Genomic DNA, 14,961 nt, shown 5'->3' on the forward strand with positions numbered 1-14,961 from the left:
TGAATGACCTGCAGAGAGCTGGGACCAAAGTAACAAAGCCTACCATCAGTAACACACTACGCCGCCAGGGACTCAAATCCTGCAGTGCCAGACGTGTCCCCCTGCTTAAGCCAGTACATGTCCAGGCCCGTCTGAAGTTTGCTAGAGTGCATTTGGATGATCCGGAAGAGGATTGGGAGAATGTCATATGGTCAGATGAAACCAAAATAGAACTTTTTGGTAAAAACTCAACTTGTCGTGTTTGGAGGACAAAGAATGCTGAGTTGCATCCAAAGAACACCATACCTACTGTGAAGCATGGGGGTGGAAACATCATGCTTTGGGGCTGTTTTTCTGCAAAGGGACCAGGACGACTGATCCGTGTAAAGGAAAGAATGAATGGGGCCATGTATCGTGAGATTTTGAGTGAAAACCTCCTTCCATCAGCAAGGACAATAAAGATGAAACGTGGCTGGATTTTTCAGCATGACAATGATCCCAAACACACCGCCCGGGCAACGAAGGAGTGGCTTCGTAAGAAGCATTTCAAGGTCCTGGAGTGGCCTAGCCAGTCTCCAGATCTCAACCCCATAGAAAATCTTTGGTGGGAGTTGAAAGTCTGTGTTGCCCAGCGACAGCTCCAAAACATCACTGCTCTAGAGGAGATCTGCATGGAGGAATGGGCCAAAATACCAGCAACAGTGTGTGAAAACCTTGTGAAGACTTACAGAAAACGTTTGACCTGTGTCATTGCCAACAAAGGGTATATAACAAAGTATTGAGAAACTTTTGTTATTGACCAAATACTTATTTTCCACCATAATTTTCAAATAAATTCATTAAAAATCCTACAATGTGATTTTCTGGATTTTTTTTTCTAATTTTGTCTGTCATAGTTGACGTGTACCTATGATGAAAATTACAGGCCTCTCTCATCTTTTTAAGTGGGAGAACTTGCACAATTGGTGGCTGACTAAATACTTTTTTCCCCCACTGTATGTACATGTAGGTAGAGTTATTAAAGTGACTATGCATAGATAATAAACAGAGAGTAGCAGCAGCATAAAATAGGGGGGTGGGGCAATGCAAATAGTCTGCGTAGCCATTTGATTAGATGTTCAGGAGTCTTATGGCTTGGGGGTAGAAGCTGTTTAGAAGCCTCTTGGACCTAGACTTGGTGCTCCGGTACCACGTGCCGTGCGGTAGCAGAGAGAACAGTCTATGACTAGGGTGGCTGGAGTCTTTGACAATTTGTAGGGCCTTCCTCTGACACCACCTGGTATAGAGGTCCTGAATGGCAGGAAGCTTGGCCCCAGTGATGTACTGGGCCATACGCACTACCCTCTGTAGTGCCTTGCGGTCGGAGGCAGAGCAGTTGCCATACCAGGCAGTGATGCAACCAGTCAGGATGCTCTCGATGGTGCAGCTGTAGAACATTTTGAGGATCTGAGGACCCATGCCAAATCTTTTCAGTTTCCTTAGGGGGAATAGGTTTTGTTGTGCCCTCTTCACGACTGTCTTGGTGTGCTTTGACCATGTTAGTTTGTTGGTGATGTGGACACCAAGGAACTTGAAGCTCTCAACCTGCTCCACTACAGCCCCATCGATGAGAATGGGGGCGTGCTCGGTCCTCTTATTTTTCCTGTAGTCCACAATCATCTCCTTTGTCTTGATCACGTTGAGGGAGAGGTTGTTGTCCTGGCACCACACGGCCAGGTCTCTGACCTCCTCCCTATAGGCTGTCTCGTCGTTGTCGGTGATCAGGCCTACCACTGTTGTGTCATCGGCAAACTTAATGATGGTGTTGGAGTCGTGCCTGGCCATGCAGTCATGAGTGAACAGGGAGTACAGGAGGGGACTGAGCACGCACCCCTGAGGGGCCCCCGTGTTGAGAATCAGCGTGGCGGATGTGTTGTTACCTACCCTTACCACCTGGGAGTGGCCCGTCAGGAAGTCCAGGATCCAGTTGCAGAGGGAGGTGTTTAGTCCCAGGGTCCTTAGCTTAGTGATGAGCTTTGAGGGCACTATGGTGTTGAACGCTGAGCTGTAGTCAATGAATAGCATTCTCACATACAGTTGAAGTCGGAAGTTTACATACACTTAGGTTGGAGTCATTAAAACTCGTTTTTCAATCACTCCACACATTTCTTGTTAACAAACTATAGTTTTGGCAAGTCGGTTAGGACACCTACTTTGTGCATGACACAAGTAATTTTTCCAACAATTGTTTACTGACAGATTATTTCACTTATAATTCACTGTATCACAATTCCAGTGGGTCAGAAGTTTACATACATTAAGTTGACTGTGCCTTTAAACAGCTTGGAAAATTCCAGAAAATGATGTCATGGCTTTAGAAGCTTCTGATAGGCTAATTGACATCATTTGAGTCAATTGGAGGTATACCTGTGGATGTATTTCAAGGCCTACCTTCAAACTCAGTTCCTCTTTGCTTGACATCATGGGAAAATCAAAAGAAATCAGCCAAGAAAAAAACATTGTAGACCTCCACAAATCTGGTTCATTCTTGGGAGCAATTTCCAAACGCCTGAAGCTACCATGTTCATCTGTACAAACAATAGTACGCAAGTATAAACACCATGGGACCACGCAGCCGTCATACCGCTCAGGAAGGAGACGCGTTCTGTCTCCTTGAGATGAACGATTGTGTCTCCTGAGTGGCGCAGTGGTCTAAGGCACTGCATCGCAGTGCTAACTGTGCTACTAGAGATCCTGGTTCGAATCCAGGCTCTGTCGCAGCCGGCCGCGACCGGGAGACTCATGGGTGGCGCACAATTGGCCCAGCGTCGTCCAGGGTAGGGGAGGGAATGGCCGGCAGGGACGTAGCTCAGTTGATAGAGCATGGCGTTTGCAACGCCAGGGTTGTGGGTTCGATTCCCACGGGGGGCCAGTATAAAAAAAAAAAAATGTATTCACTAACTGTAAGTCGCTCTGGATAAGAGCGTCTGCTAAATGACGTAAATGTAAATGTAAATGTAAACGTACTTTGGTGCGAAAAGTGCAAATCAATCCCAGAACAACAGCAAAGGACCTTGTGAAGATGCTGGAGGAAACAGGTACAAAATGATCTATATCCACAGTAAAACAAGTCCTATATTGACATAACCTGAAAGGCCACTCAGCATGGAAGAAGCCACTGCTCCAAAACCACCATAAAAAAGCCAGACTACGGTTTGCAACTGCACATGGGGACAAAGATCGTACTTTTTGGAGAAATGTTCTCTGGTCTGATGAAACAAAAATAGAGCTGTTTGGCCATAATGATCAACGTTATGTTTGGAGGAAAAAGGGGGATGCTTGCAAGCCGAAGAACACCATCCCAACCGTGAAGCACAGGGGTGGCAGCATCATGCTGTGGGGGTGCTTTGCTGCAGGAGGGACTGGTGCACTTCACAAAATAGATGGCATCATGAGGAAGGAAATGTATGTGGATATATTGAAGCAACATCTCAAGACATCAGTCAGGAAGTTAAAGCTTGGTCGCAAATGGGTCTTCCAAATGGACAGTTACCCCAAGCGAACTTCCAAAGTTGTGGCAAAATGGCTTAAGGACAACAAAGTCAAGGTATTGGAGTGGCCATCACAAAGCCCTGACCTCAATCGTATAGAAAATATGTGGGCAGAACTGAAAAAGTGTGTGCGAGCAAGGAGGCCTACAAACCTGACTCAGTTATTCCAGCTCTGTCAGGAGGAATGGGCCAAAATTCACCGAAATTATTGTGGGAAGCTTGTGGAAGGCTACCCGAAACGTTTGACCCAAGTTAAACAATTTAAAGGCAATGCTACCAAATACGAATTGTGTGTATGTAAACTTCTGACCCACTGGGAATGTGATGAAAGAAATAAAAGCTGAAATAAATCATTCTCTCTACTATTATTCTGACATTTCACATTCTTAAAATAAAGTGGTGATCCTAACTGACCTAAAACAGAGAATTTTTACTAGGATTAAATGTCAGGAATTGTGAAAAACTGAGTTTAAATGTATTTGGCTAAGGTGTATGTAAACTTCCGACTTCAACTGTAGGTGTTCCTTTTGTCCAGGTGTGAAAGGGCAGTGTGGAGGGCAATACAGATTGCATCATCTGTGGATCTGTTGTGGCGGTATGCATATTAGAGTGGGTTTAGGGTTTCTGGGATAATGGTGTTGATGTGAGCAATGACCAGCCTTTCAAAGCACTTCATGGCTACAGATGTGAGTGCTACGGGTCGGTATTCATTTAGGCAGGTTACCTTAGTGTTCTTGGGCACAGGGACGATGGTGGTCTGCTTAAAACATGTTGGTATTACAGACTCAGACAGGGAAAGGTTGAAAATGTCAGTGAAGACAGTTGCCAGTTGGTCAGCGCATGCTTGGAGTACACGTCCTAGTAATCCGTCTGGCCCTGCGGCCTTGTGAATGTTGACCTGTTTAAAGGTCTTACTCACATCGGCTACGGAGAGCGTGATCACACAGTCGTCCGAAACAGCTGATGCTCTCATGCATGTTTCAGTTTCACTTGCCTCGAAGCTAGCATATAAGTAATTTAGCTCGTCTGGTAGGCTCGTGTCACTGGGCAGCTCGCGGCTGTGCTTCCCTTTGTAGTCTGTAATAGTTTACAAGCCCTGCCACATCCGCCGAGTGTCGGAGCCGGTGTAGTACGATTCGATCTTAGTCCTGTATTGACACTTTGCATGTTTGATGGTTCATCGGAGGGCATAGCGGGATTTCTGATAAGCTTCCGGGTTAGAGTCCTGCTCCTTGAAAGAGGCAGCTCTACCCTTTAGCTTAGTGCGGATGTTGCCTGTAATCCATGGCTTCTGGTTGGGGTATGTACAGTGGGGAAAAAAAGTATTTAGTCAGCCACCAATTGTGCAAGTTCTCCCACTTAAAAAGATGAGAGAGGCCTGTAATTTTCATCATAGGTACACGTCAATTATGACAGACAAAATGAGAATTTTTTTCCCAGAAAATCACATTGTAGTGAATTTATTTGCAAATTATGGTGGAAAATAAGTATTTGGTCAATAACAAAAGTTTCTCAATACTTTGTTATATACCCTTTGTTGGCAATGACACAGGTCAAACGTTTTCTGTAAGTCTTCACAAGGATTTCACACACTGTTGCTGGTATTTTGGCCCATTCCTCCATGCAGATCTCCTCTAGAGCAGTGATGTTTTGGGGCTGTCGCTGTTCAACACGGACTTTCAACTCCCTCCAAATATTTTCTATGGGTTTGAGATCTGGAGACTGGCTAGGCCACTCCAGGACTTTGAAATGCTTCTTAAGAAGCCACTCCTTCGTTGCCTGGGCGGTGTGTTTGGGATCATTGTCATGCTGAAAGACCCAGCCACGTTTCATCTTCAATGCCCTTGCTGATGGAAGGAGGTTTTCACTCAAAATCTCACGATACATGGCCCCATTCATTCTCTCCTTTACACGGATCAGTCGTCCTGGTCCCTTTGCAGAAAACAGCCCCAAAGCATGATGTTTCCACCCCCATGCTTCACAGTAGGTATGGTGATCTTTGGATGCAACTCAGCATTCTTTGTCCTCCAAACACGACGAGTTGAGTTTTTACCAAAAAGTTCTATTTTGGTTTCATCTGACCATATGATATTCTCCCAATCTTCTTCTGGATCATCCAAATGCACTCTAGCAAACTTCAGATGGGCCTGGACATGTACTGGCTTAAGCAGGGGGACACGTCTGGCACTGCAGGATTTTAGTCCCTGGCGGCGTAGTGTGTTACTGATGGTAGGCTTTGTTACTTTGGTCCCAGCTCTCTGCAGGTCATTCACTAGGTCCCCCTGTGTGGTTCTGGGATTTTTGCTCACCGTTCTTGTGATCATTTTGACCCCACGGGGTGAGATCTTGCGTGAAGCCCCAGATCGAGGGAGATTATCAGTGGTCTTGTATGTCTTCCATTTCCAAATAATTGCTCCCACAGTTGATTTCTTCAAACCAAGCTGCTTACCTATTGCAGATTCAGTCTTCCCAGCCTGGTGCAGGTCTACAATTTTGTTTCTGGTGTCCTTTGACAGCTCTTTGGTCTTGGCCATAATGGAGTTTGGAGTGTGACTGTTTGAGGTTGTGGACAGGTGTCTTTTATACTGATAACAAGTTCAAACAGGTGCCATTAATACAGGTAACGAGTGGAGGACAGAGGAGCCTCTTAAAGAAGAAGTTACAGGTCTGTGAGAGCCAGAAATCTTGCTTGTTTGTAGGTGACCAAATACTTATTTTCCACCATAATTTGCAAATAAATTCATAAAAAATCCTACAATGTGATTTTCTGGAGAAAAAAAATCTCAATTTGTCTGTCATAGTTGACGTGTACCTATGATGAAAATTACAGGCCTCTCTCATCTTTTTAAGTGGGAGAACTTGCACAATTGGTGGCTGACTAAATACTTTTTTCCCCCACTGTAGTGTGGTCTACAGCTTATCATGAGATACTCTAATCAGGCGAGCAAAACCTCGAGACTTCCTTAGATATTGTGCACCAGCTGTTGTTTACAAATATACATAGACCGCCACCCCTTGTCTTACCAGAGGTTGCTGTTCTATCCTGCCAATACAGTGTATAACCCGCCATCTTTATGTTATTCATGTCTTCGTTCAGCCACGACTCTGTGAAACATAAGATATTACAGTTTTTAATGTCCCGTTGGTAGGATATTCGTGCCTGTAGTTCGTCCACTTTATTATCAAGCGATTGTAAATTGGCCAATAGTATCGATGGCAAATGCAGATTAGCCACTCATCGCCGGCTCCTTACCAGGCACCCCGATCTCCTTCCGCGATATCTCCTTTTCTTTCTACTGCGAATGACGGGGATGAGGGCCCTTTCGTGTGTCTGGAGCAAATCCCTCTCGTCCGACTCATTAAAGAAAAATTATTTGTCCAGTTCAAGGTGAGTAATCGCTGTTCTGATGTCCAGAAGCTATTTTCGGTCATAATAGACGGTAGCAGCAACATTATGTACAAAATTAGTTACCAACAATGCGAAAAAACACACAAAATAGCACTGTTGGTTAAGAGTCCATAAAAAGGCAGCCATCCCCTCCGGCGCCATCTTCAGTTCTCCCATGCACTAATCATGTAGTCATAAGGGGATAGGGATTCACAAGGAGAATGAATGAATAAGAGCTGCCTAGGAATATATGTAGAAAGCAGTAGAAGAGTGTCCGTTTCGAGGCTTAGGTACAACTGTCATAGCTTCCCTCATCATAACACAGCCCCTTCATCTCCCCTTGATGGTGTCATGCAAGTGAGAGGCGTGAAAGCACCGTGACACTCCACGGGCCCGTTCGACACTCAGCCACTAATTCATCATGACAAATGTGCTCAGATGATCTGGCCCAGCAGCACTAATGGGGAGAGGAGAGAGGGCTCTTCATTTGCACAAGACCGACTCCAATTAATCCATCCAGCTTTACTTTGGGCTAATTGCAGCGTGTCCCTGCACAGGGCTACCTGACACCATTTGTCTGTGGGCACCATTCTGAGAGATCCGTCTTTGTGTGTTTTGGCTGAGGCCTGTAAGATGTTTATGTTGCGTCAGACATAAAATGATGATATCTGACATTCCTTTTCTTAGCCCTGTTTTAGGTTGTTTACAGTGACAAGTACATGATTTTATAATTTCTGCAATACTGTGCAATTTTTTTGTTTTTTTTGTTTGATTAAAATGTAGACTTAAAGGTGCACTATGCAGAAATCGCTCCGCCATTTCCTGGTTGCTAAAATTCTAATAGTTCGCCTAATTTCAGTTTTGGTGACAAAACAAGCAGACATTGTGTAGAGAATCTAAACCGCTGTAAATATATTTTCCATAACCAAAAATATTGTATTTTCAGCTGTTTGAAGCTGGTGTACAAAACCAAAAGTAAAAGATGCAAAAACTAAACTTAATAGCGCAGATAGAACATATCTACCACTTGTTAGACTTGCTTTCAATGAGAATGAAAGCTCTATAACTCACCTTTCTATGTGAATTTGGTCGGGTCGCCCAAAATGTTACATACAGTGCATTCGGAAAGTATTCAGACCCCTTGACTTTTTCCACATTTTGTTACGTTACAGCCTTATTCAAAAATTGATTAAATTATGTATTTTTCTCATCAATCTACACACAATACCCCATAATGACAAAGTGAAAACAGGTTTTTAGACATTTTAGCAAATGTATTAAAAATAAAAAACTGAAATACCTCATTTACATAAGTGTTCAGACCCTTTGCTATGAGACTCGAAATTGAGCTCAGGTGCATCCTGTTTCCATTGATCATCCTTGAAATGTTTCTACAACTTGATTGGAGTCCACCTGTGGTAAGTTCAATTGATTGGACATGATTTGGAAAGGCACACACCTGTCTATATAAGGTCCCACTGTTGACAGTGCATGTCAGAGCAAAAACCAAGCCATGAGGTCGAAGGAATTGTCCGTAGCGATCTGAGACAGGATTGTGTCGAGGCACAGATCTGGGGAAGGGTACGGAAAAATGTCTGCAGCATTGAAGGTCCCCAAGAACACAGTGGCCTCCATCATTCTTAAATGGAAGAAGATTGGAACTACCAAGACTCTTCCTAGAGCTGGCCACCCGGCCAAACTGAGCAATCGGGGGAGAAGGGCCTTGGTCAGGGAGGTGACCAAGAACCCGATGGTCACTCTGACAGAGCTCCAGAGTTCCTCTGTGGGGATGGGAGAACCTTCCAGAAGGACAACCATCTCTGCAGCACTCCACCAATCAGGCTCCAGAGCACTCAGGACCTCAGACTGGGGTGAAGGTTCACCTTCCAACAGGACAGCAACCCTAAGCACACAGCCAAGACAAAGCAGGAGTGGCTTCGGGACAAGTCTCTGAATATCCTTGAGTGGCCCAGCCAGAGGCCGGACTTGATCCCGATCGAACATCTCTGGAGAGACCTGAAAATAGCTGTGCACCGACGCTCCCTATCCAACCTGACAGAGCTTGAGAGGATCTGCAGAGAAGACTTAAGGCTGTAATCACTGCCAAAGGTGCTTCAACAAAGTACTGAGTAAAGGGTCTGAATACTTATGTGAATGTGAAATTTCAGTTTTGTATTTTTAATAAATTTGCAAAAATTTCTACAAACTTGTTTTTGCTTTGTCATTATGGGGTATTGTGTGTAGATTAATGAGGGGGATAAAACAATTTATTCAATTTTAGAATAAGGCTGTAAAGTAACAAAATGTGAAAAAAGTCAAGGGGTCTGAATACTTTCAGAATGCACCTTTTTGTAGCATTAAGCAATAAGGTAGAGGTAGACCTAAAGGGATAGTTCGGAATTTTGGCATTGAGGCCCTTTATCTACTTCCCTAGCTAGCATGCTGTACCTGAATACTTCTAGTCTTTGTGCTAAGCTAGTTAGCATTGGCTCACGAAACTACCTCTAACTTCCTTCATACTGGACACAGATACATAAAAATGGTATCCACTTTGGGGAAGTAGATGAAAGGCTTCATTGCCAAAATCCCAAACTATCCCTTTGAGCAATAAGGCCCGAGGGGTTGTGGTATATTGGCCAATATACCACCACTAAGGGCTGTTCTTAGACACGACGTGAAGCAAAGTGCCTGAATACAGCCCTTAGCCGTGGTATATTAGCTATATACCACAAACGCCAGAGGTACCTTATTGCTATTATAAACTAGTTACCAACATAAATAGAACATTAAACCAGCATTTTTGTATAATACCCATAGTATATTGTCTGATATACTCAGGGCTGAAATGCTGTTTCAGCCAATCAGCATCCAGGACCCAAACTACCCTGTTTATAATTTGCATTAGACAAGGGAAAGTTCCTAAACACCATATGGTGAATTTTGTTGCTGGATCGTACAGACATGTGAACAATAAAGTGTGTGACTGTCAGATCCTAAACACAATGTCATTGTTATTACCGTATAATAAATTACCATATATGCTTTTTCACATCATATGCTGTGGGCTGTCCTGACTACATCTGTGTGAGTGTGATGTGACAACACATTCCTTTGGCCTGAAACAAAGCCTTTGGCGAGAGCAGGACATTCCTGTTCTAAAGTTAGACGTGATCTGACTTTTAATTAATCCATCGCAAATTGATTTCTATCTCTCCAGAGATGCAAAACTTAATGAGTCATACTGTAGAATATAAACTGATTGTTCGTCCTTTGGAACAAGAGAATTGTGATCTAACGCCATAGTTGTTTTAGGTTGATCATTCTCTGTCATTAGTCCTTGAGAATTGGCCTAAATTGTTGTAATTATAGTGAAAGGAATGACCTCATCTTTGTCTATTGAAGTACGGGTATATATGAAATCCAGGACGATTGTTTGTCTGTCAATTCAGCTTTAGCTTCAATGAAAACAAAGGTTTTCTCCGGAGTGTACACTGCAGCCTGGTTAATACTGCCTCCTGTTTCTGGAGCCGTATTTTTCTAAGGTGTGTGGCACATCTGTGCAGCTATTGTTTATTCATGGAGTAAACCCTTTGAAATGTGTTAAGATACTTCCCACTCATTATAAAAATCCTGCCACCCATGGATTAGGACTTTGATGTCACCAATCCTGCTTCAAAGGCTTCTTTCACTGCTATTAATCACAGTTTAGCCTCTGAAGATATAGCCAGAGAAAACATTTGGACATCTTGTGCAGAAACTTTGAAATGTTTCAGACTGTCTTGCATATGCTCGGTTCATATCCTCTCGTGTGTGCGGGAGTGACTGTAGCACTGCAGTGCAGATAGCTGTACTGCTGATTCCATAAAATCCAGCTCAGACTGGTGAGGTCCTAAACTGCCCTTTCTGTCTACCTAAAGGGTTACCCAACACACTGGTCCATAATGGAACTGGCCTGCTCTCAAGAGACATGCTTGTTGAAAGCAGGAGTTAACTTGATTTGCGGGGCATGGACTCTACAAGGTGTCGAAAGCGTTCCACAGGGATGCCGGCCCATGTTGACTCCAATGCTTCCCACAGTTGTGTAAGTTGGCTGGATGTCCTTTGGGTGGTGTAACATTCTTGATACACACGGGAAACTGTTGAGTGTGAAAAACCCAGTTCTTGACAGAAACTGGTGCGCCTGGCACCTACTACTATACCCTGTTCAAATGCACTTACATATTTTGTCTTGCCCATTCACCCTCTGAATGGCACAATCCATGTATCAATTGTCTCAAGGCTTAAAAATCATTCTTCAACCTGTCTCCTCCCATTCATCTACACTGATTTGAAGTGTAATTAACAAATTACATCAATAAAGGATCATAGTTTTCACCTGGATTCACCTGGTCAGCCTATGTCATGGAAAGAGCAGGTGTTCATAAAGTATGTGGCATTGTATTGACGTGTTGCTTTGCTGTGTTGGTTTGAACAGGTAATCTGGCCACTTCCAGGGCGAGAGTCACTGCTGCCTCAAGGTCACTGCCACCCCAGCTCAGCTCAGGACGCAACAAGGTGGGCACTATCTCCCTTAAAGGGATACTTCAGGATTTTATCTACTTCCCCAGAGTCAGATGAACTTGTGGATACCATTTTTTGTCTTTGTGTGCAGTTTGAAAGAAGTTGCTAGCGTAATTGCTAACTAGTTAGCATTGGCTCACGAAACTACCTCTAACTTCCTTCATACTGGAAAGAGAGACCTAAAAATGCTATCCATTAGTTCATCTGACTCTGGGAAGTATCCCGAAGTATCCCTTAAACCCTTTTAATGGCTATTATTTAATCCAAGTTGAGACCATATCACTCTTTGGACTCTATTTTTGGCTGGCGTTAAAGCAGCGCTAGTGTTAAACGCAGATTAGTTTGCAATTTCGTCATGTAAAAACTGGCACACTGGCATTTTTCAGCTCTAATGCCAGATTCTGCAATTTACCCATCTTACATCAGCTCGCTTGCGCTCAGATGGGAGGGGTGGAAATATTTGAGGTGTGTCCTTAAAAACATGATCCAAAGTGCTTATCTAGCCGTGACACACAAAGCTCATATGCGCATGGAACAAGATGTGCTTTTGGTGCATGCATACTTCGTATTTAGAAACATAAAACAGTAATGTTTTTTCCCCATTTCGTTTTATTTGATTAAAAACCAATCATAGCCTCCCCTCCTCTCAATGAAGGCGGTTTTCTTTTTGTCCTGCCCAATCTAATCAAGTAGGCTAGTCAAGACCGTTGATAAAGTGTTTGGGTCCGGAGACCGCTTGGAGATAAATCTTAATCACCAAAGCTTTATTAAAATATAATGTTTGAGAGGAACAAAACAGTGAGCTGTCATTCCCTTTTTATCTATGTGTTGTAGGCAGGCCTACAATATCTTAGCCATGATTTAGACGTGTGTAAAACCCCCTCCATGATGTAGGCTACATGTGTCCATGCCCATCATGAAACGAGAGATGAGAACCTAGGTGAATACCAGTGAACCTCTTATTTAGAAGTTATTTTCCTGTAACAATTGTTTGTTTTTCGTAGAATTTTATTAAAAATAAACATATTAGAATGATTCACTGTACTGGTTTTATGGTGAGAACGTCCATTGCGCGCATGCAATGCAACTTCTGGAGAAGTGTAAATGCGATTTGTAAGATGGTTTGAATATGTATATAAAACATTATACACGACATGACCAAAAGTATGTGGACACCTGCTCGTCGAACATCGCATTCCAAAATCATGGCCATTAATATGGAGTTTGTCCCCCATTTGCTGCTATAACAGCCTCCACTCTTCTGGGAAGGCTTTCCACTAGATGTTGGAACATTGCTGTGGGGACTTGCTTCCATTCAGCCACAAGAGCATTAGTGAGGTTGGGCACTGATGTTGGGCGATTAGGCCTGGCTCGCAGTCGTCATTCCAATTCATCCCAAAGGTGTTCGATGGGGTTGAGGTCAGGGCTCTGTGCAGGCCAGTCAAGTTCTTCCACACCGATCTCGACAAACCAATTCTGTATGGACCTCACTTTGTGCATGGGGGCATTGTCATGCTTAAACAGGAAAGGGCCTTCCCCAATCAGTTGCCACAAAGTTGGAAGCACAGAATCGTCTAGAATGTCATTGTATGCTGTAGCGTTAAGATTTCCCTTCACTGAAACTAAGGAGCCTAGCCCGAACCCTGAAAAACAGCCCCAGACAATTATTCCTCCTCCACCAAACTTTACAGTTGGCACTATACATTGGGGCAGGTACCGTTCTCCTGGCATCCACCAAACCCAGATTAATCCATCTAACTGCCAGATGGTGAAGCGTGATTCATCACTCCAGAGAACGCGTTTTCACTGCTCTAGAGTCCAATGGCGGCGAGCTTTACACCACTCCAGCCGACACTTGGCATTGCGCTTGAGGATTTTAGGCTTTTAGGCGGCTGCTCGGCCATGGAAACTCCATTTCATGAAGCTCGTGACGAACAGTTCTTGTGCTGATGTTGCTTCCAGAGGCAGTTTGGAACTTGGTAGTGAGAGTTGCAACCGAGGACAGACGATTAATACGCGCTACGCGCTTCAGCACTCGACGGTCCCATTCTGTGAGCTTGTGTGGCCTACCACTTTGTGGCTGAGCCATTGTTGCTCCTAGACGTTTCCACTTCACAATAACAGCATTTACAGTTGATCGGGCAAGCTCTAGCAGGGCAGAAATTTGATGAACTGAATTGTTGGAAAGGTGGCATCCTATGACGGTGCCACATTGAAAGACACTGAGCTCTTCAGTAAGGCCATTCTACTGCCAGTGTTTGTCGATGGAGTTTGCATGGATGTGTGCTCGATTTAATACACCTGTCAGCAACGGGTGTGGCTGAAATAGCCGAATCCACTAATTTGAAGGGATGTCCACATACTTTTATAAATATAGTGTATATAGGAGCAGTATAACGGTGAGTGGACATTCTCCCTTTCTCTTTATATTGGATCTTTGTCCAGCTATTATGAAAAGTTTAGATGTGCGTAAAACCCTCCATAGTCTGCATTGGTTTAGTATTATATGGCCATGGGACGCAATTATGGTGCCTGTAAGTGTGTTTAGATATAGCCTATTTAAAACAAGTTGTTGTTTTGTTTTGTTAAGAATTTGATTCGAATTATTCGCTCTCTTTTAAGGCCTTATCAATAATTAATGTAATCTTACTTATTGAAAACATTTGGCATGTCCATACTTAGCCATAATGTAATTTACAGTAGGACTAGCCTCTATATCAGTGCGGATGCTATGTATATATTTCCACATTGAAGCCATGCAATTACTTAGAACAATGTGGAATGCAAACAGGTTCAAGTTAACATATTTTGCAAAGATCGGATAGGTCTACATTTTGTTATTTTGTTTCTGTAAGCTGTTTAACAAACTTTAACGGACAAACATTGGAATTGGAGTTGATTCCAAGGCAATACATAAAAGACCGTAAATAAACAACTTGACGCAACCACATATTTAGCTATGGTGCACGTTCTGATTGTCCAGTTAAGAGCCAAGCCTCGACACACCCACAACTTGTTTATTCATCAAAACACAGCCCTTTTTCGCCAACGCCAGCAACTGTGCCGATAATTGTAATTGTGAAAATAGCTAAAATATTTCTGACACCCTCCACGAACCTATAGCGCTACCGCCCAGCGCTTAGATTGACCATTTCGTTAGGTTTGTGTCACACTCTGGCTCCGGGACTTGTATTTGAGCCAGGGTGTATTCGTTTTGTTGGGGTTTGTTTTGGTTAGGTTGGGAATAGGGTATGTTCATTTGGGTGTGTGTGGTTTTGGTTAGTTCTTGTGTAGTCATGTGACTCCCAATCGGAGGTAACGAGTGTCAGCTGTCGGCTCGTTATCTCTGATTGGGAGCCATATTTATCTGTATGTTTTCCTTTGGGTGTGGTGGGTTTTTGTTCCGTTTCGGTCAGTGTACCGTGGACTTCATGAGTCGTCTTTTGTTTTGTATTACGTGCTTTACTCAATTAAAGTCATGTTTCTTGCACACGCTGCGCCTTG

The 14,961-nt window shown here is 43.5% G+C and overlaps 1 protein-coding gene across 1 annotated transcript in view; it reads left to right on the forward strand.

Moving 5' to 3' along the window:
* The window catches only part of myo3b (myosin IIIB), a 113,458-nt gene that overhangs the window by 51,151 nt on the left and 47,346 nt on the right, over nucleotides 1–14,961 (forward strand). Inside the window, exon 25 of the mRNA XM_084180130.1 lies at nucleotides 11,372–11,451. Within this exon, the coding sequence (XP_084036256.1) occupies nucleotides 11,372–11,451 (80 nt within the window). The remainder of the gene's footprint in view (nucleotides 1–11,371; nucleotides 11,452–14,961) is intronic.

This window comes from Coregonus lavaretus (genome assembly GCF_964263955.1).
Source record: "Coregonus lavaretus genome assembly, chromosome: 16".
Classification (NCBI taxonomy): domain Eukaryota; kingdom Metazoa; phylum Chordata; class Actinopteri; order Salmoniformes; family Salmonidae; genus Coregonus; species Coregonus lavaretus.